The sequence below is a fragment of the Myotis nattereri genome (genome assembly GCF_964212035.1).
Source record: "Myotis nattereri genome assembly, chromosome: 18".
Taxonomy (NCBI): domain Eukaryota; kingdom Metazoa; phylum Chordata; class Mammalia; order Chiroptera; family Vespertilionidae; genus Myotis; species Myotis nattereri.
In genome coordinates this window covers 24,631,207-24,653,461 of record NC_138093.1, presented here as the reverse complement: position 1 = coordinate 24,653,461, position 22,255 = coordinate 24,631,207, and the positions used below count along the sequence as shown (strand labels likewise).

General features: G+C 53.3%; 1 protein-coding gene across 1 annotated transcript in view; it reads left to right on the top strand.

Annotated features, from left to right (window-relative positions):
- Positions 1–22,255, top strand: part of NMNAT2 (nicotinamide nucleotide adenylyltransferase 2) — a 104,005-nt gene that overhangs the window by 65,570 nt on the left and 16,180 nt on the right. Inside the window, exons 2-8 of the mRNA XM_081112750.1 lie at positions 6,254–6,342; positions 7,130–7,197; positions 10,074–10,152; positions 13,012–13,138; positions 14,669–14,749; positions 15,878–15,922; positions 19,836–19,912. Of these exons, the coding sequence (XP_080968876.1) occupies positions 6,254–6,342; positions 7,130–7,197; positions 10,074–10,152; positions 13,012–13,138; positions 14,669–14,749; positions 15,878–15,922; positions 19,836–19,912 (566 nt within the window). The remainder of the gene's footprint in view (positions 1–6,253; positions 6,343–7,129; positions 7,198–10,073; positions 10,153–13,011; positions 13,139–14,668; positions 14,750–15,877; positions 15,923–19,835; positions 19,913–22,255) is intronic.

Sequence of the window (22,255 nt, the reverse complement as noted above, 5' to 3'; positions counted from 1 at the left end):
AGGAATGCGGGAGCGACTGCCACTCTGTGTTACTCCGTGACAGCCGGTTCAGGGCTGCAAGAGGCAGTGGCTGCAAAAGCCAGACAGATCGATGAAAATCCAGGACCTAGAGGAAATGCAGGCATGCAAGGGGTTCTGGGAAGCATTTGTTGCTTTCTTCGGTGAATTCAGATAGCCTGAGGCTCGTGCTGTGGGGATGGGGACCGCTGGTGGGACTTGACAGATGGTGGAGAGAACCGACTCCAAGGTGGCAGGGCTGCTCTGAGCACGAGTCTGTTCCGGGACCTCAGCCTGATCCCCACGGGCACTTACACCCAGCCCGCCCTTCTGCCGGCCAGCCACTGGCCATAGAGACTGGGCGGAAGAATGCACCAGATCTGGGCAACCTCCCCCCGCCCCCCCCCCCCCCCCCCGCCATCCCTGAGTCAGAGACAGGCCAAAGAAGGTGTCTTTTACTGAAGAAGAAAATTGTATTCTCATAACCTCAGGGGCTTCGTGTTATATTGCTCTTCTATAGGCGTGGGGAAGGGGTATGAAGGAAGGGAGAGGCCACTGTGCTGCTGAAGCTGCATCCTCTCCCCCAGTTCTGCGGAGGCATCATCCTTGGCAAGCTTCTGTCCATGGCCGGCTGGGGGCAGGCTGGGGGCTCCCTGTGGAGGGTAAGTCCATAACCAGCTATCCGCCCACTCAGCTCATGGTGTCTAAGGGGTGGCACGGCGGGCTCCCAGGATCCCACCCGTGGATCAACGGTAGGGAGAAGACTATCCTTCAATACTTACTTCAGGCTCAAGCTGGAATCTCACTTGGAAATCATCTCATGGCGTAGGCTGGACAACTCAGAGACAGAGGACCGGACCGACCCACTGTTTCACCCACCAGGGGAACGTGGCCTCCCGGCTCCCTTCTTCCAAACAGATGGGGACTGGAGCACCTGGGACCAGAGGAAGATGCAGAAGGTGCTCTAGGTTGGCTGGGGGAGGGTAAGAGGCCCTCAGTGACAGTGGATGGATGTGGTATCATTGCTTTTCAAACAAGGAAAGCCAAGCCCTAGAGCCTTCCGGAGGACCCACAAACTCCATGCCTGACTCAGTTCATCTGCTCACATCGCCTTGCCCCCCTGGAATGAGTGTCTTCTGTTTTAAAATGTCGGTTTCACTATTAGGTGTAGCAAGGCCAACAGATCAGGAAACAGTTGCCTGAAAAGAGAGTGAAACTCACAGTTCCCAAGAGGAGAGGCCCTGCCGTGCTTGCGGGGGTGGGTGGTGGTAAGACTGGATAAGCACCAGGTCAGTCAGCAGGCAGAGGGAGAAGGGGAAATGCAGGCAAGAGCCTTTCTTGTCATTTCCACAAGAAGGAACAGGGGAGGCAGAGTAAACAGGTTTGGGACTGGCTCGTTTGGGTAATTTCAGCAGATGCTGTGACATCAGAGCTATCCCCAGCTGTCTGGTATCTGGCCCTGAGGTGGTTAAGGCAAGGGGATAGTGTGACCCTGAGTGTGAGAGCAGACAGAGGAGGTGGGGGGGGGGGGGGAGCGGGGATGACACTCTGATTGGGGGAGTTTGCATTTGAAAGGTGGGCTCTAGTGTAAGTTGTTCATCATCTCTAGGAATTGTCTAACCCGGGGAGGGGTGGCCCTCTGGGGTCAGCGAGGCCCCAGAGGTCATAGCCTCAGAGCAGAAAATAAAAATACATGGTTCATCCACTTTCCTCTTCTCTGTTTCCAAGACCCAGTTCAAGCCTCAAGCTTTCCCAGACACCCCATTCCATCGGGACCACTCCCTCCCCGAAGTCTCATAAGACTTCATGTCCCTGCTGTTCATTTTGGTATCAATTATCGCAGGAGAGTGTTCTGTGTCCCTGCGTCCCACACCTAAGCTCCTCAGAGGCGGGGCTTGTGTCTTTTACTCATCTTCGTAACCTGCTGCCCGCGGGCCGAGAGTTTGACATGCTTGTCATAGGGTCTCAATTGCCTTCAAGCTCAAAAATAATCCACGTCAAAGTGGCATGTCTTAGGAAGGCTTTTTAAAAACCCCTTCAGTTTCTTCCTTTATTATCTAGGGCTTGATCTTTCTAATACTCAGAATGTATGCAACTCCAGACCCCCTTTATGAAATTCTCCATTCAGGCAGCTCCAGCTGTGAATGCAACTCAGAAGGGACCCTTTCTAATTTCAGCTGGAAAGGAGAAATTGAGTAAGTATCGATGCCCTGACTCCAGTGTTTCCTCCATGAACTCCCTGGGAGAGGAGAGGCGATGACATACAGCAGTGGGTTCACGGAGTCGCCCGGAGGCAGGGGAGGCATGTCTGTCTCATGTATTATTATTAATGGGCAAACCATCTGTGTTATGTCCATCTTTGCTGGTGGGTCCAGCCCAGGCTGTCAGCAAGGGAAGTAGCCTGGAATGAGGGGACACAGTGGATCCTCAAGGTATTGAGGGCAGGACACGGTGATGCTGCCGGCCACCTTGGGCTCCTCCTCCATTAGAAAGAGAGCGATGAGGGAGAACAAATGGAGGGCTGGTTGGACTTGAGGGTAAAATGATAGAGTGGTTTGGCTCTGTCCCTGGGGCAGAGCTGATGGACAAAAATAGACCACATCTTGGGAAGCCTGGCATGAAATTAAACTCCAGGGCTGTAGCGATAGCCTTGCCAGTGGGCTACCTGCCAATACCCAGAAATGCCCTTGTCATGCAAAGCGGAGGTGGTGGTGGAGTGGAAGAGAGAGCTTCTGTGGAGGGGCCCTGACATTGCAGGGCTGTCCCATCTGTCTTGAGTCCCTTGTTATTCAAAATATTGCTGATAGGCCTGCAGCATTGGACTCATTTGGGAGCTTGTTAGCAATGCTGAATCTCAGGCAGGGCCGGGGGAGGGGGAGACCGAAGAGGTTGGCACCCTCCACTGCAAAATTCAAGGAGGCGCCCCAAAACTTGGTCATCAAGATAAATAACACTTTTAAAAATCAAAATTCATGCAAAAAAAAAATCCATGAGATGAACAAAATAGCATAATTTTAAATGAAAACAGGATCTGACTCTGCACTTGAAAGATTCTGCCTCTTTCACCTCCCCCTAATCGTGGCCCAGATCTTAGGCCCCGCCCACACGGTTAGAGTCAACATTCTAACAAGGTCCCAGAAAATGCACATGCACCTTGAAGTTTGAGAGGCACTGCTTTGGACAACACCTCCCAAGCCACAACAACTCAAAATCTTGGAATCCAGACAGCAGCAAAGATGGATAGGGATAATCAGAAAAAAGTTTCAAAAGCATCCGCCCCCACCAGTTGGCTGGCCATTTGCCTGGATTTGCACACGGCCGCCTTAGAATTGTAGTGTTTCATAGTTTCCTATAAACTTTAAAACCTGTTTTATTTGGAAATCATCATACATTCATAGGAAGTTGCAAAGAGAGTACAGAGAGAAGCCATGTGCCCTCACCCACCTTTATAGCCACACCCACCTCCCTTCCCTGCCTCACTCCCATCCCTAACTCTTGGCAGCCACTAATCTGTATGAATGAATGACATATAAGTGGAATCATACATATGCAACCTTTTGAGATTGGCTGTTTTTCACTCAACATGATGAACTGGAGAGTCATCCCAATTATTGCACATATTACTTCCTTCATCGAATTGTTTTTGCACCTTTGTCAAAACTCAGTTGGCCATATTTGTGTGGAGCTATTTCTAGAGTATTGTATTTCATTAATCTATGTGTCTATCTCTCTGCCAATACTTGAGGTCTTGATTACTATAGGTATATGATAAGCTTTAAAATTTGGATAGATTGATTTTCTCACTTTCTTCTCTTTTTTTCCCCCCAAAAAAAGGTTTTAACTACTTTAGTTCTTTACCTTTCCATATAAATTTTAGAATTATACACCCCGAAAATCTTTCTGACATTTACATCGGAAATGCATTAAACTTATATTCCAATTAGGGAAGAATTACTATCTTTACAATGTTGAGTCTTCTAACCCATAAGCACAATAACCTCTACATTTACTTAGATCTTTGATTTCTGTCACCAGCATTTTGTAGTTTTTAATGTACAAGTACTGTATTTATTTTATTATATTCATACCTGAGCATTCATTTGTGTGAGCGGTTATAAGTGGTCTTATACATTTAATTTCACTTCCACATGTTTTTGCAATTACTTTTCTTAGATCGACCTTGTATCTTATGAACTTACTGAACTCACTTATTAGCTCCAGGAGTTTGCTTGTAGATTTCTTGGGATTTATAAGTAAATTTTCATGCCATCTGCAAATACAGTTTTTCTTTTCCTTTTAGATCTCTATTTTTTTTTTAAATTTCCTTTTCTCGCTTTCTTGAGGTAGCTAGAACTCCAGGTGCTGTGTTGAATAGCTGTGATGAGAGCAGGCATCCCTGCCTCGTTCCTGATCTTAGGAAGAAGCATTTAGTCTTTCTCTGTAAAGTCTGATGTTCGCCGTAGGTTTTTATGGGTGTTCTATACCACGCTGAGGAAGGGCCCCTCTAGCCCCACTTTTCTGAGTTTTTCTTGTGGGGAAGGAAGAAATTTCCTCTACTCTTCCAGGTTCTGGGCCCCACACTCAACAAGGACAGAAGTTCCTTTGTTTGGGACCTCAACCTACATGTCTCTTCATCTGGCTGTTGATTCTTATTCTTAAAATCCTTTGTAATAAATTCATGATCTAGCAAATAAATGGGTTTCTCGAGTTCTATGAGCCACTCTAGCGAGTTTGCTGAACCCCAAGGAGGGCTTCTTCGGAACCATCGAACTCTACAACACAAAGTAAATCTGTGGCCTAGAAATAATAATGTCAGTATGAACCCACACAGTGTAACAAATGTACCACAGTAATGCGAGGCAATACTAATAACATAGGGGAAATGGTGTGTGTGCGTGGAGTGGGGGAGGAGATAAAGTGGCTGAGTATATAGAACTCTATACACTATTTGCTCACATGTTTTATCAATCTAAAGCTGTGCTAAGAAAGAAAGTCTATTCGTTATTTAAAATGCAACTCTAAGAGAGCTGGCATTAAAAGAAATGTGATGAGAATTTTTTAAGTTTTAGGAGAGCCAGCAGGGTCACCCTGGAACCTTGCTTTTAAACTGCACCGCAAGCCTTGCTTCCCAGGCGCACTTACAGAGTCCGTCACCTGTAAAATAAACTCAAGCCTCGCTTCCTCAGCGGCACAAGCTCAGGCCTCGATAGAGCTGTAGAGCGAACCCCCTGAGAAATAAGAGGGCCAAAATTTTCGAATATGTCTTATGAGCATTTGAGTAGAATGTATATTCCCTGGCTTTGGAGTGAAGTGTTCTGAAGATGTCTATTAAGTCCATCTGATCTAGTGAGTCATTTAGGATTGCTGTATCTTTGCTGATTGTTTGTCTAGAGGGCTTATCCAGTGTTGTCAGTGGTGTATTAAAGTCCCCTACTATGATTGTATTGTTGTCGATCTCTCCTTTGATATCTTCCAGGAGTTTTTTTATGAATTTGGGTGCTCCTGCATTGGGTGCATATATGTTTACCAGGGTTATATCTTCTTGTTGTATTGATCCCTTTAGTTGGAGGGCCAAAATTTTCATCCCCTTCCTAGGTTACTGAGTTTTTCTCATGAAAATGAAATGGGGCGTGGCTGGCTAATTTGAAAAAGCAACATCACAAATTCCTTCCTAAGGGGGGGGGAGTGGGGGGACACACACACATGTTTCTCTGGCTGAATGCTCCTCAACTCACTGTGATGATGGGTTTTTGACCTGACGGTTAATTCTCCCTAATTATGCAGAAGGCTCTGTAAATTTGTTTTGGTGGGTTTTCTCTTCGGAGTAACTAGATGAGGTAACCAGCTCACCTTGCCTAACTTAAGAAGGCTGCTGCTGCTTCTTTTTTAAAAAAATGACTCCTGCGCTTCAGAATTTCTGCACGTGATCAGAGGGAGCACATTTCCTTCTGTTGCTCCAGCAGCTCTTAGTGAGGGGCTTGTTTCAAATCCCCCTAAACTACACTGGCTCATCGAGTGGAGGCCCTTTAAAACTGGATTAATCCCCTGGAGTTCGAAATCCTTTTGCTTTGAGGGCTGAAATCTGGCTCCCTCACCTTTTGAATCCCCAACTTGTGCTTTGAAAGTTGGCACTTTCTCTTTAAATGGCAAGAAAGATCGGAGGTAAGCCTTCTAGAGCTGAATGTATTGATTGCAATGATCGCCTTTAATCCACCCCTTTCCTCCTTATAATGTGCGGCTTTCTTCTCTTAATTAGAAAGAGCCAGAGATTATCTGCACAAAACCGGGAGGTTTATTGTGATTGGCGGGATTGTCTCTCCTGTCCACGACTCCTACGGAAAACAGGTGGGCTCCGCTTTGCCCCTTTTCTCCCTCGCCTCCCCTGCACCCCCCCGCCCCTTCCTGACCTGATGCCTCCTCTGGTATCAAACTGCCCCACTGCCATTTCTGCTGTGATTCCTGCCAAAGCAAAATGCCTGGTAGCAGGCATCCCGTTTCCCATCTCTGGACCAGCCAGACCTCAGGGACTGGTGTTGGGCAGCAGCTGGAACAGCTGCCCACGACCAGGCAGCTGCTGGCAGTGCCAGGCTCGGTCCAAACTCATTAGAAGAGAAGCAGTCACACCCGCTGAGGGCCAACTGTGGCTCGGCGTGGATGCCAAATTATCGGCTGGTTATGGGCGAGGCAAGTCTTTCCTGGGATTTTAGGAGGAAAAAAGACTTACACCTTTTATAACCTGATTTTACAAAGTCACTTTCCTGCCCCTCCATCCTTGCCCCATGTCCCAGACAATCTAGGAGCCACTCCCCTTGCACCCCCATGCAACTTGGTGGGCCCCAGGGGAGCCTGAGTCTCATCTCTGTGCTGGGCACATGGCTGCCCCTAGAGGTGGGGGCTCATCCATGGGCCCTGTTGCGGGTGGTCTCCTCCTCCTCCTGCCCTTCATTCCTCTTCTTTCCCTGCTGCCCCTCCATGCCTGTCTTGTGTCTGATGGACAAGTAAAGGGGGCACACCCTCATTCCCTGTCACCACCGAGAAATGGCTGTGCTTTTGGAATGGGCTGCCCCGGATGGTGTCTCGGGAGGTGGTGGGGAGCAGACACAGGTCCCATGATTGCCCTGTTGCTTCCCAGGGCCTTGTATCGAGCCGGCATCGTCTCATCATGTGTCAGCTGGCCGTCCAGAACTCCGACTGGATCAGGTAGGGCTGGTCTGCATGTGGCCCTGGGACTCACAGAGGTGGGTGGAGAAAGGATGGGTCTGGGCAGGGGTGGGGAGGCCAGGAAGGATAGTAACCCTGTTAAAGACAAAATTCAGCTGAGTATATATATATATTTTAAATATATATGTTATTGATTTCAGAGAGGAAGGGAGAGGGAGAGAGATCAAAACATCAATGATGAGTGAGAATCATTGATCGGCTGCCTTCTGCACGCCCCACAGCGGGGATCGAGCCCACAACCCAGGCATGTGCCCTGACTGGGAATTGAACCATGACCTCCTGATTCATAGGTCAATGCTCAACCACTGAGCGAGGCTGGCCGGGCCAGCTGAATAGATTTAAAGATCAAACTGGCTTTTTTCAAAGATTCATGAATCAGGCAATATCCCACCTAGCAAGTAAAAAGGAGCTCCGAGGAGCTACACAAAATGGAAGGCTTTTATAGGCAGAAGGGGAGACAGTGGATTGTTTCGGGCTTAACCTACCTGGGGGCAAGAGGAGGCTATCGGGTGAAGTACCTCACCAGGAGCTGACCAGGAAATTCTAGACTGGTTTAGATAATAATCCTGGGAGAGGCTGAAATTGCTGTTAAGCTAGGTATGACGCCCTGGTTTGGTGATGTGAGCTTAGCACAAGTGACTCCATTTTGGGCCTGTTTGTTTCATAACAGCCCTGTGCAAGCAATAGTTACGTAGACCAGAGGTCCTCAAACTTTTTAAACAGGAGGCCTGTTCACTGTCCCTCAGACATTCCACACATGCGTATTGCGGGCCCGGGACGAGTTGGCTGCTAAGCAGGACAGGCAGCGGCGGCAAAAACACCCGGCGGGCCGGATAAATGTTTTCGGCGGGCCGCATGTGGCCCGCGGGCCGTACTTTGAGGACCCCTGATGTAGACCTTCAGGGGTGGCCCTACTGATAACTTACATTTTTAACCAAGTTCTGGGGCCCATGGCACTAAAGAGGGTGCTTCTAGTGTTTCATCTGCTCTGACACCTTTGGATCCAGGAATATTCTCGGAGCTTCCAAAAGCATCATTGGGTTTGGGGTGAGGCATGGCCAGAAAACCCAAAATGCTTCCCTACTTTTATCCCCACTCACTTTCCAGGTGAGTGGCCTGGCCTTGGCTATTTCCTTTCCCAAATTGGGGTCTCTGGGGCCCCAGGTTGACTGTGGGTCAGAGTTGTGGGGGGAGCGCTTGCTCCCTTTCCCGGGGACATTCCACTAAGATGGCAGAGCCGTTACCCACTGAGCCTGCCGTGTAATTAAAGCAACCTCCTGCTAATTATGCTAATTACACTCCCAACGTGCCTACAGCTGTAATTTGCATGAGTGGATGATGTTTCTAAAAAATAATGGCCCACCATGTGCACTGTCACTTCCCCCATGGAATCGTCAGCAGCACCTAGGCTCCCTTGAAAGGAAGAAAAGGAAGGAAGGTCGACCTCAGGAGGAGGGGCGCAGAGCATGTAAAGATGGGAGGGCCAGAATGAGAGCCGTGAAGGGAGGCAACAGTGGTGATTAAGAATCCATCCTTGCCCATCGTGCACAGTGATCTGTGTGAGGAGCACATGTGCTTGGTAGACCTCCTCCTCCCCCCAGGGTAGAGGTTAGGCAGAGAGACAGTTGCCTTGTCTCAGACGAGGCCCAGAGACGTCCAGGGGCTCGAGAGCGAACAGCACGCCTGAGGTCAAGGCAGGAATAGAAACACAGCCTCTGAACCTTGTAACTCATCACCTGCTGGAGAAACGGAGTCCAGTCGGGAGAATACTGGGCAGCAGGCTGTTCTCCTCAGATGTGATTAGAAGATTCTAAATGAATTCCCTCAGTCACTCACTAAATGTTGATTGACAACTTCCAGCCCGCCCTGCTCTAGGCACTGGGAAAGCTAGAATACGGAGCTGAGATCACTAGGGGGGCTCAGAGCTAGCTCTAGAGGTGGGGCTGGGTGCAGCAGGGCCCCTGGACATGGGGAGTCTGCTGAGTAGATCCATCCGGTGTCTGTGCATCTCAGGGGAGGGCTGGGCTGGGATCTGGGGGGAGGCGGGGAAGGCTCAGGGCAGGCTGACTCTCTGAGTTTTCAGTTGGAAAGATTGCCTCTCTGAAAACCTTAGGTGTGTGTGCATGGTGGGAGGTGGGCAGGGGATGCTCAACTGCTAAGAAACATCCCAAGTTAGCATCTCATTTAGCGTGTAATTAAGGCCGAGTGATGCATCAGTCGGGGCTGGAGCCCTGCTCACTCTCATCCTGGGGTGCAGGAGGTCGTGGCCCGGCCCAGTCTGATGGCCAGGCCCACCTCCATGCCCACAAGGCACCCCTCTGGGCAGCGAGGCAGAAAGGGCAGACTCCCCAGCTCAGCTGGCTGCAGCCACCGCGGGATGAGGCCTTGCGTGGCTCTCGCTATCCTACAAGGCCCCGAGGAGAATTCCCATCGTGCAGGTAAGGATACAAGCAAGACACTCTTCTAGGCACTTTACCTCCAACACTCATCACGCCCTTCTCATCTCCCCACAAGAGAGCTGCTGCTGCTAGTCTCGTCTTACAGAAAAGTGAGCGCCGAGAGCGATCACATAGCCTCCCCACGGCCCTGCAGCGCGAAGTTCTGGGCCTGGGGTTCCGCCTGAGCAGACGAGTGTCAGCGTCCCTGCATGTCAGCCCACACACCCCTCCTCTCACAGAGGGGAAACTGAGGCTCGGGGAGGCGTATAAGCCCAGGTTGTATCAGCTTTGAGATCTAACTACACAGCATGACCAGGTCTGCTCAGCGCCCTGGGCGGTGGTCTTTGGAGGGAACCAAGAAGAAAAGAGGGAGAGACTGGACACCAAGGGAGACCCCCTCTGTCCCCCATTGTGCAGGGTGGACCCCTGGGAGTGCTATCAGGACACCTGGCAGACGACCTGCAGCGTGTTGGAACACCATCGCGACCTCATGAAGGTGAGCTGGCCGCGCCGAGGGCTGGGTGACCACAGAAGCCAGGCAGGCTGTGGGAGGGCGCCGCTGGCCTCCTGACCTGGTTCGGACTCTGGTTTCTCACCAACCAGGCCCCGAGCAGCACACGGGAGGGCGGTGGGCTAGGCACCCAGAGCAGCCCCAGGGACTGCACCTGCCCTGCTCCCCTTGCTGGATCTGACCTGGGGCTGTTTTCATCCTCTGGGGGCAAGTTCAAGGTGGGATGAGGACCACAAGCAGAAGACTTCAGAAAGTGAGGCGAGACGGAGACCAGGCAGAGAGAGGCAGGAGAAGGGAGGGCCTCTGGGAGGAGGAACAAGCAGCCAGGTGCTCCTGTCCCACCTGTTTGGGACCCAGTGGTCCCCCCCACCTCCAGCATAGGATGCTGTGCTGAGGGCTGCACACCTGCGGGTCAATGTACCGCTGTCCCCACGGGTTCCTCCTCAGTGAGTCCCACGGGCAGACAGTGTTTCAGCTCCTGCTGTGTCCGTGGGTAAAAGGAAGTTCGAGAGGTGAGCCAGAGTGTCTGAGGACACACAGCGACTGCCTAGTGAGCACGGCAGGGTGCCTGGGGCTTGTGGCCGGGTTGCCAGGTGAGGACGGGTTGCACACCAGCCAATTGCACCCGCCATAGACCAACACCAACCCATTGACTCCCACTGTGAAAGGAGAGAAGCAGGAAGCCCAGCCCCCAAGGCCAGACACAATCCATTCTGCTCACCTGCGGCCGACCCTGCTGCAGGGCCCTCCCATCCCCAAACCACAATCCAACGGCATTGTTCTGAACCCTTCACACTCACCCCGAGTCTTTTCGGGCCCCCTTGAAAGGACTGGCGAAGGATGGCACTGGCTGCTCCCCTGTGCTGCTCCATGATACAGGACACCCCGTCTTACTGTCTAAGGGCGTATCCGTCAGGACAGGCTAAGAGATGCTGTGGTAACAAACATCCTGAAAATCTCAGTGGCCCACACAGTTTTTCTCACACTGAGTATAGGCTGAGGGGTCACAGGGACCTATGCTCCCAACAGTCACCCGGGAGCCCGGGCATCATGATGGAAGGGAGACTCCAGAAACCCACAGACATGCCTGGGCCCCAGGTATGCCAGCCATAATGCCTGGCTCCTGTTTTGCTGTCTAGGTGCCTGGGCTCCCCGCCCCTTCCCCTGTTGGCAATGCCCAGAGGCATGGTCCTGGGCCAGAGAAGCTGTGCCAGGCGCCCCAGCTGCAGCAGTGACGGGCACAGATGGGCAGAGGATGTAGCTCTCGATGGCCCCGGGCTTGGAGCAGGAGCTGGGCTGCCTCCTAAGAACCCTTGGCCTCCCCAGTCCTAGCATCAGGCTGGGTTTCTGGCAGGGAGAGTAGACCCATCGGAGAGACAGGCACGGGGCTTAAGAAGTGGCTCAAGGCCACATTTGGGAAGGCCTCTGAGAACCTGAGAAACTGACGAGGACAGGTTGGGGCAGGCGGCCTGCCCTCTCCTCCTTCCCTGGCCTAGAACTAGGATGCACGCAGCAAGACGAGGAAACTCCTCAGCTGCCAGACCAGTTATTAAGTGCGAATGTGGCATTTTCTTACCTGGAGGTGACATAACATTAAAAAGGGGGCAGACTGTCCCTTCCACTCCACCAGCAATACCTTCAGAGGGTCCCCCCAGCCCTGGAGCTTGGGGGTCCTCTGGCAACAGCACAGTAATCCAGAACGGGCGGTGGGCAGGGGCTGGGATGCTGGCTTTCAGGGAAGGGGCCTGGAGTCAGCAATGGCTCTTCCAAGGCTACACAGATTGAAAATTCACCCTTTGTTTCTGTTGCCCAGCAGCCACTGTCCCCTCACTCCTGGGTCAGCTGTGACGAATGCTGGGTATCTGCTCCGTTTTCTGAAGCTCTAGAGCAGCGGTTCTCAACCTGTGGGTCGCGACCCCTTTGGGGGTCGAACGACCCTTTCACAGGGGTTGCCTAAGACCATCGGAAAACACATATATAATTACATATTGCTTTTGTGATGAATCACTAGGTTTAATTATGTTCAGTTTGTCACAATGAAAATACATCCTGCATATCAGATATTTACATTACGATTCATAACAGTAGCAACATTACAGTTATGCAGTAGCAACGAAAATAATTTTATGGTTGGGGGTCACCACAACATGAGGAACTGTGTCAAAGGGTCGCGGCATTAGGAAGGTTGAGAACCGCTGCTCTAGAGAGAAGCAGCGCAGGATAACACAGGACAATGCTGAATACACATAGCATTTCCGCTTGGCTCTGGAATGTGGCTTCACACTGGCCCGCTCTGCCCAGGGCCCCGCCCCACCCTCCTGCAACACAAACGCTTCCTGCTCTGCCTGGCACCGCTCTGGCTTGGCCCTGCCGCTGGCATTTCTGGCCTGGAGAGGCGGCAGATGGCGATAGTGCCTGGTGTTTATATGACCTTTCCCAAGCTCACACGGCCCTTGTGCAGACATGACCTCATTTGAGCCCCACGAAGCGGGCAGGGAGGGCAGGTATGCATGTTATCCAGAGGTCACAGCACGGGCTGGGGGTACCAGGTTCCTGCCACGCGCCAGGCACTCCATAGACACCTTGCATATCCTCCCTCGTATAATCCCAGCACAACCTGGAAATGTTGCCTCTCTATGCTAGACTCCTGAGCTGAGGTTCAAGAGAAGTTAAGTCCCTATCCAAGGTCACACAGACAGAAGGGGGCAGAGCTCAACCTTGAACCTAGGTCTGGGCAACACCACACCCCATTGGACAGCACATGTGCGTTTGGAGATGATTAGAAACACGTTCCGTAAGTCACTTGGCTGATGGCACTGACTCTGAACTTTTCTCTTCCCTCAGCGGGTGACCGGCTGCATCCTCTCCAATGTCAACACCCCCTCCATGACCCCCGTGATCGGACAGCCCCAGAACGAGAACACCCAGCCAATGTACCAGAACAGCAATGTGTCCACCAAGCCCACTGCAGGTAGGGAACGCCGGCGTACCGAGGGTTCTCGGACTTCAGAATCGCCTGGAGCGCTTGTTCAAGTCCAGATTGCTCGGTGCCACCCCAGATCTGATTCAGTATGTCTGGGAGGGGGAGAGTTTGCATTTTTAACAAGGTGATGCTGATGCTATGGTCTCCATAGCGACAACCCTTCATATAGAGGGTCAGAGAGAAATGGCCAGGATTAGAGAGACAGAGAGACACAGGGGTGAGGGTGTGCATTCTTCTACTGTATATCAATATAAATATAATATAAATATAATATAAATATAAATATAAATATAAACTGCCTCAATGGAAATGAAAGATACAAAAGAGGGCACTGCCCTCTGCCTCTCCCAAGGGGGTCGAGGACTTTGCCAAGTCAAACAGCGAGGAAGTAGCACGACCAGGAGTCAAACCCAGGCCGTCTGCATCCAGAATCCCACCCTCATACCTGCCTCTTCAGTGACAGAGAGGTGGGGGGCCACCCCACAGCCACCCAACACCTGGCCCTGGGTGCCCGCACCGTGCTCAGTGCTTTACCCGGCTTCTGTTCGAATGCAGTGATTCTGCGATAGAGATAGGACGTTCCCATGGACGCGAGATGCAGAGGAGACGTGGTTTGCCTCAGAACACACGGCTGAAACGCACAGGAGCCAGCATTCACATCCAGGGCTTTCTGATTCCCAGGTCTACGCTCTGTCTGATATTTTCTTCCAGGCCAATTGCAAGAGGCAGGCCCTGGTATTACTTTTCCAGCCTGGACCCCATAAGCGATTATGTCATTAGGCTGCTATAAACAGGAAAGAGTTCCATAGTTCACATACAGCCACAGGTGGGGGCTCAGAAAAAAAAAAAAAGTCTGGATTAGAGCCCAGAGAGATGATGGAAAACCAGATACCTCTTGGCCAGAGTAGGCTGTCTGATTGTTCTAAGGGCCATCTGCATGGGAAGGAATGACCAGCGGAAATTATTCCACATGAATCCTCTGCCACAGGCCCAGGCTCCTTGGGTCTGGGGGTCAGTGTTCAGCGGTGGGTAAAAGCTCATGATATTAAAAAAAATAAATAAGCAAACAGCCAATATGCCCTTTAAACACAGGATATAACCCACCTGATGTTACACAGACACAGCTGCGTGATACACATTTGAAAAATGGAAGAAAATAAATGATATACCAATATGTCAGTGGCACTGACATATTGGTATATCATTTATTTTCTTCTTCATATATCTTCCTCTTCTATATTTTCCGATTTTTCAACCGTGTAATAAACATGACCGGAGAATAGACGCCAGTCCGTGGCTCAAAATGCTGTGCCTTGGACTGTGAATGAGAAGGAATCTTTGCTGTCATGTTTCTGTTCTTTCTCTCTACCCTCCTTCCACCGCCCCCCGAGCCCCACCCCACCCCGCGGCCCCCTTCCAGTGCACCCCGCTGTTAACGGGGGCCCGAGGCCGGGCTCACCCAGTGCCAGCTGTGAGTGGTTCTCTCCCTGTCCCTGTGTGTCTTGCTCTCTCCCGCAGCCAAGATCTTGGGGAAGGTGGGAGAAAGCCTAAGCCGGATCTGCTGCGTCCGCCCGCCCGTGGAGCGCTTCACTTTTGTGGGTAAGGAGCACGGACCTTCTCTCCCAGTCCTGCCTCTTTTCTTTCCCTCCTCCCTTCATTCCTCCAGCAACACCCCCCGCCCCAACCCCACCCTCACCCATCCAGCACCTGCTATAGAACAATGGTTTCGAGAAAACAAGTTAACACTGGTGCTGGTGGAGCTGTTCTGGGAGGCAGAGGACATGACCCTCAGGGCCTGGGCTGCCTGGGAGACCCCCTCGGAGATGGGCTCATTCCCACCCCCACCCCCATGTGTCTACATGCCTAGGAGTTTTCAGGGGGCCCACATCCCCGCTCAGGTCCTTCCAGCTCAGGCATGCCTGTCCTCCTGGCGGCGGGCGAAGAACACACACACTTTCCCTAATTCCCTCTGGTTTGGGCTGCTCCCCATGGACCCCGCATGGATGGGACTCTCCGAGCCCCCAGTCCCACTCGGCGGAGGAGCTAAAGGCCCAGGCCTCTCCCCTTTGCCGCTTTGGGGCTGACGCCTGCCATTTCTGAGATTCCGCATCGCAGGCGTCTCGAGAAGGAACTAAGAGGGACAGCTGAGGAGGAAGGGAGGCAGGGGACCAAAGTGGCCTCCCCGTGGCTTTGTGCACGCCGTGCTCCCCCGCGCAGGCCTTGCACACGCGCAGACTGGCACCGAAGGCTCTGTCGCTCACACCGGCCTCGGGCTCTTGCTGCATCCCGCCCCGTGGAAAACCGCCAAGGCTGTTTTGCCTGCCCCTTGGGCCACATCACCCCTAAGGACAGAGGGCCACCTCCGTGTGACTCAAAGCTGCCTCCCTCGGTTCAAGGACGTTGTTCTTCCCTAAAATACAGAAAGAAACAGAAGGCGCTCAGCAGGAGCGTGTGTGTTCGTCACTGGCTCCCCAGCGAGGCTAATTCTGACCGTCCCCGAAATGTGACGCCTGCCCAGGAGCCAAGGGAGATGCTCCCTCTCTATTTTGGGCTGGACTGTGCTGTCCATTCACTCTACGCAGATGCCCCCTGCGCAGGGAGGCAAGCACCCCCCCTCCCCCACCCCCTCCCCCTCCCATGTACTCCTTCCAAGGAGCCCAGGCAGACTGCAGGTTGGGTACCAGGAAGTCAGGGCCCTAATGCTTCTGTGTTCCCCTCTCCTCCCAGATGAGAATGCCAACCTGGGCACGGTGATGCGGTACGAGGAGATTGGTGAGTGGGGATGGGAAAGCAGGGGTGGGGCATGGGGAGCCGCCTGCCTCCACCACGGGCAAAGAGGGGGCGGAGAGAGGCTTGAAAACCCTGGGCCAGGGTGGCTACCGGGTCTACTCTCAGAAGAGTCCCAAGCAAAGACCAAAGTCTCAGTGATCCCCCTGTTCGCCTCCTAACTGCACTCTCGCCAGTTCCCAGGAGGGAGGCCTGATCCCTGGGCAGCTTCCCCTTGGAGCCTCCTCTCCCTCATCCAAAGACCTGGGAGTCGAGCTTCAGTGCCAGCCAGAGAGGCCTGCCCACTCCACTGCACAGGAGGCAGAAGACCTTTGGATGACAAGGGGCAGAGAGGGAGCCGAAAGCCGCCCCACAGCCTCCCTGCAGTCTGGGGCTGAGGCTAAGGCATCTACCGTCCATGCGAGGGCCGTGGAGGCTCAAGGCCAGAGCAGGTGGAGGGTGGGTACCGGAGCTGCCAGGTGGAAAGGAGCCAACCTGCCCCAGGGAGAGAACCGAGTCCTGGCCAACCTGGGGAGCAAACCAGAAAACTGCAATCTTTCCAAGGTTCCAGAGTGGATGAGAGATACGGGGGGACACAAATATCTGACGCTGGGGAAAGAGCAGACAGGTTCCAGAATGCAGCTGGAGCTGCACAGGCACCAGGTGGCACAGAGGGTCGGTGGCAACGGGATGCCTGGATCTCTAGGGGGAGGGGCAGCCTGGCGTCCAGCAGACACGCTCAGCCGCCAAGGCCCAGCTGCAGAGACGCTGCCGGTGCCCCCTCCCGCCGTCCTCTCTCTGGGGCTGGCGGTCACGGCCTCCCGCAGTGACCCTGGGAGGTGGGCTGCACTTGAACATCAGGTCCTCCCAGGAGGCCCAGCAGCTGTGACATCATTTCCGGGGGCTTTCCTGGGTCCTGTCCTCTGATCTGAGGTGCACTCGGCTCAGCTCTCGCTGGTGTGCTAGAACCGTTTGCAAGGTTTCCAGGAATTTTGTGAAGCGGCCGTTACATGCAGCCAATACAAAAAATTAAATTATATCAAGTAACAGTTAAGTAAATTGTGTTAAAAACCAAAGTAATGAGTACTGGAAACTCCTCACTTCCTAAGTAGCTGACCATATTTTAATATCCTTTATTTACTGGCACGGCCCTGTCTGAGGGCCACAGAAAGTGGTACCTGGCTTCCTGGGGGCACCCCAAAGCAGGCAGGTGCACAGTGGCCACAGCCTCCAAACCCAAAGGCCGGGATGGGAGCGAAAGCCCTGCACCCCCTTCCCCAAGGTTCCACACTGGCCAGGAGTTCGTTTTGGGGGAAGTTTCATGACTAGCAGAGCTCCCTCCTACCGAGAGGCAAAAGCCAATGGGGGTTTGCACAGGGCTCTGCTCTGCGCCCAGCGCTCACTGCAGCCTCGGGAGGGGCAGTCTTCGCCCCATCTTACTTACTCTTCCTTCAGAGGAAGGAAAGCTGGGTGGCCACAGGGGTCAGGATGGATGCCTGGCCTGGCACAGGTGGCGGCTGCCTCTGTGTGCGGTGGGAGCTGGGAAGGGCCGAGGGGCCTGGGCTTCACATAGCACAGATTCCTGGGTGGGGAGGGTGCCTGGAGAGCACTGACTCTGGCTGTGGGCCCTGGATCCCTCTGCCGGGGGAAATGGGGAAGTGGGAGAGAGCTGCCCTGCCTCCCCAGACCTCCGTGCTGTGAAGCCCTCTGGCTCACACATTCTCTTTTTGCAATCCCCTTGCACGCTTCAAGAGAAGGGAAAAGCCATTTTTCTCTTAGCTCAGTTAGCATTTTGGCTCCATGTTCTTAACCAGCTGACTGCCCCGCTAGCGGGAGGTGGGGAGGGGGCAACCCCAGACCAAAGGCCTTGTGGGCTATAAAGGCCTCCTGTCTCAGGTATGAAACTGGGAGAAATCACTGCCGCCCTCTAGTGGCCACACGTGAAATCCCAAGCCCTGTGAGGGCCTGCGGTCTGTGATAAATCCATCTGCTCTGGTCCTGTAAGCGAAGGTGGAGACCCCACTCTAACTCTCGGTGCTCTGGCTTTTGACAAAATAATAATCCAACATTCTACTGGAGTGGGAAAGGGAGGCTCTGGCTGGGGGCTAGAAAAGAGATTCATTCCCATGGCTACCGAGCAGAGGTTCTTGTGGGGGCTGCCGCATGCAGGGTAGGATGTCGAGCAGCATCCCTGCCTCTCCCCGGTCTTGACAACCAAACACCTCTCCAGACGCTGCCAGCTTCTGGAGACACAATTACCCGCAGTTGTGAACCACTGAGGGAGAGAGAGCTGAGGGCCGGCACATCCTCTGGGCTCAGCCCCCTGACTGAGCTTTCAGGTGCCTGGAGTTTGAGCCTCAGCCTTTCAACAGGGAACTGACCTGGCTCTCTGGCTCCTGGTGGGAGGCCGGGAACAACAGGCTCCCAGGAGAGAATCTGGCCTGGCTCCTCTGAGCCATACCAAGGCCGGTTCCTCTCCACAGGTGGGGAGTCGGGCCAGCAATCCCAGGGCATAACATAGAGGGAGGGAGGCATCGCTGACTAGGGCGACACTTTCCCAGGCCCCCAAGATATAAGGGCAAAGGCCATGATGGCCAGCCCAGCCAGCCCAGACCGCCTGGAGGCTCTGAGACAGCCTGCCTGCATGGCCTCTGTTGGTCAGGTGGTCTGCAGTTCACTTAGCCATATGTCCTGAGCACCTACTGTGTGCAGGTCACTCTGTCTGCCCTGGGGATATAAAGGTAAGTTAAGGTCCCTGCACATAAACAGATCATTCGGCTATAGCAGGACATCAGGAGGAAAGGGAACGGGAGGGAAAGGGAGGAGGGAGGGAGGGAAGGGGAGAGAAGGAGAGGGAAGGCAGGAATATTTAGGAGTTAAGCCCCCGGGGCTCCATGGGGCTCCCTGGGGCTCCCTGAGGATGGTCGGGTTGAGTGGGACGAAGATGAGATGCTGCCCTGTCTGTTGTCAGTCCAAGCAGCCTCCCTCTGAACCATCGGGGACTCCTGCAGCAGGGACAGCATCACGGTCTGAAAGGCCCTGTCAGGCCCTGAGCTAGCTGCGGGGTCTAAGGCCACCTCAGCCTCCGGGCCTGGGGTGGCAGCGGCCTCTGGAGGGCTGAGAGCCAGGCAGGCTCACTGTTTCAGACAAGAAGCCCAGAGCCACAGCCTCTTGACAGAGGACCTGGGATGGCTCCGAACTAAACACACCACTGAGTCCCGCCCCAGGCAGAGATCTCTCCTCTGTGGCTCCAAGAACCCCAGGGTTTTAATGAGTGAGTCAGTTTGCTGCTTGTTTTAAACCACGATGGGCCTCCCTGGGCTAATTCAGAGCGCGCTTAATGAGGGAAGAAAAACAACTGACAAGCGGGGAGTGTGCCTGGGAGTCAGACAAGGGGTTCTCGGCACCGCTTCTCCAACCCTCAGCTGAGGACAGGGGCCAGGGAAGGAGAGGACATCTGACAGCTCAGCTACTGCCCCAGGTGCCCTCAATGCCCCCCTTTCCCGCGTCATGTCGGCATTTGTGATGGGAGACAAACCGAGAGAAGGCACAGCAGCAGAGAAGCCAATGCCCCTGACCCTTGAGTTTGATGTGAAGCAACAGAGACCCTGAGACCTTAGTCAGGGCACATCGCTGGCTCCATCTCTGTTAGAGTGACGGGTCATCCTGACCCCAGAAACCCCTCAGTACCCAGCAAACCAGACCCTCCCCGAAGTAATCCTCCCACAGGAGACAGGGGTGGTCTGTGAACGAGCTGAGGGAGAGGTGAGCAAAAGCTTCTGCACTGCACACACCATGGTGCAGGGGTGCCTGGGAGCCCCAGGGGGGAGACTCCTGGGTGCAACGGGGAAGGCGGCTGAGAGCCGCATGCTTCCCAGGTCTTCACAGGCTCCCTCCGCAAACTCTGTCCCCTCCTCAGAGCTGCGGATCTTGCTGCTGTGTGGCAGTGACCTGCTCGAATCCTTCTGCATCCCAGGGCTCTGGAACGAGGCAGATGTGAGTACCAAGGTTGCAAGACCGCCCATGGCTGGCATGGGGAAGGATGGGAGGGGGCACTTGATGTGGGCCTCTGGTCTTCCTCTCCCCACAGCCTCCCTCCCCAACCCGAGTTTCCTCCCCACTTCTGAGCTCCCAGGAGGGCAATCCATTCCTATCTCCAGGGAAGGAAATTCTCACCCACCCCAGGCTGTATCTCCTACTGCATTTCCACACCCACTTCCTCATGCTTGCTCTTGTAAAGCCCTGGGGGAAGCCACCTGAGTCATAGAGTACCTTCTGCAAGGAGTGGTTGGGGGGGGGGGGGGGGGATTGGGAGGGGGGATGTGTGTGCTCCAGAGAGTGCTGCTGGCCGTAGGAGGGGGTGGGAGGGAGGGATAAAAAAGGCCTTTACCCCTTTGAATTATTGTGTTTTGTTTTCCTTGGATTCTCTTTGAAGAGGTAGTAAATATCACCCTAGAATCCTCTCAACTGGAGAATAGGATCCAGAGGGAAGACATTAATGGCAACAGGTCAGCAGGATCCTTCTGGCCATTGACCTGGACTAGAGGGAACCAGGAAGTTACACTTATATCACTTAGAAGCTCAGTGGATGTCCTTGGTTACCAGATCTGACTGGGATGGTCTTAAGCCCGCTGATTCTTAAACGACTCACTCTTCTCGTGGCCAATTATTCTTGTTCTTTCACGAATTCATTCATCTGAGAGCCAGAGCTAATGCCCCCAATCCCATGGATAGCCCTCTGCAAGCTGAGTCCCAGGCAGGAATTCCGGACCCAGTGCGTTTTATTAACTTGCTGTGTGACTCTGTGCAAATCACTCAACAACTCTGGGCCTCAGTTGTATTTTATCTATAAGATCTATAGAATGTTATCTACAGCAGGGGTCCTCAAACTAGGCCCGTGGGCCACATGCGGCCTGCCGAAAACATTTATCCGGCCCACCGGGTGTTTTTGCCGCCGCTGTGTGCATAGGGATTTGTTCATAGTTTTTTTTTAAAACTATAGTCCGGCCCTCCAACGGTCTGAGGGACAGTGAACTGGCCCCCTGTTTAAAAAGTTTGAGGACCCCTGATCTATAGCATCCGGAGATTTTAAAGAAATATACAATACAGATCCTAACCCCAAGTATTAGGTGGCAAGATGGATACATATGAAATAATACATGTATATGTCTCTGGAGAGAGAGAGAGATCCGATAGGATCAGACTCAAGATTCTAGTTCTACTCTAACACAACTCATGGCAAAATATGTTCTGAGCATCAGGTTTTCCCACCTCTAAAATGGGTATAATAACGGTGCCTACCTCATCGGATTTGGGGAGAATTAAATGAGTTCCCTATCTATAGCGCCCTGCCTAGCTCCTGACACACTGTTACATACAACATACGTTAATAAGTGAGTTTACCTGCGCAGACAAGGAGGTCTACACATGGGTACGGGGGAAGGGCATCCATTGCTGACAGGCGGTGGAACAACCAGGAGGGGAGGAGAGACTCAGGGGAGCAAATTACAGAGCAGGCCTTTCATCTCCAGCCCCCAACGATTCCGGCAGAGAAATTCTAAACCCCCTTTCAGTTCTGGATTAGGTGGCTTCCTTAGCTTTCACTTTCCTCCCTGCCTCACAAGGTGCCGTGAAGGTGAAAAGTCATGCGGGCAAAGTTCTGTACAGATCGCAGCAGAGCTCTGCCAAGAATCCAGGCAAATGCGGGCAACTGTCCGGGGCTGTCCCAGCGGGAGGCAGGGCCTGGGACCCTCCAGGGACTCCTCTCCAGGGCAGACTCAGGCTTTGTGGAGCCTGAAAGTACCCAATTTGGGGTTCTGGAAGCTCGGCCAGGGCTTTGTTAGCTCGCTGCCTGCAGGTCCTCTGACTGCCCTCCAGAAGGGCTACTCTCATTGTTGCCCATCTGCCATTTGAGGAACAGAAAAGTGAGCCCCAGGCCCCGTCCTTCCCTTTGGCCCCTGGAGCTGAAACTACATGTTGGTTAAGACAGGAAATTTGAGAAACCATTAGCTGTTGTTTTACTGAGAATAGGAGAGTGGAGGTGGAGTGAGACCCTCACCTACTCAACTGTGTCCCCACTTGGCGGGTCACCCCAGAGATCAGGGCTCCCAGCCTGGCTGCTCCCAGAGGGCCCAGCAGGCCCAGGCCAGCAGGGACCCACATCTGTCCTGGTCAGGGTACTGAGGACTCCAGTCCACAGCACAGGCAGCAGGCCAGGTGGGTGAGGGGGATACGCAAAGCTCATTAGTGGGTTTTCTAGAGCCCAGAGCTCTACCTCCCCACCCAGCCTGGCCCATCACTCAGTCCTCTGATTCAACCCCCAGCCAGTCTGTGGCATCC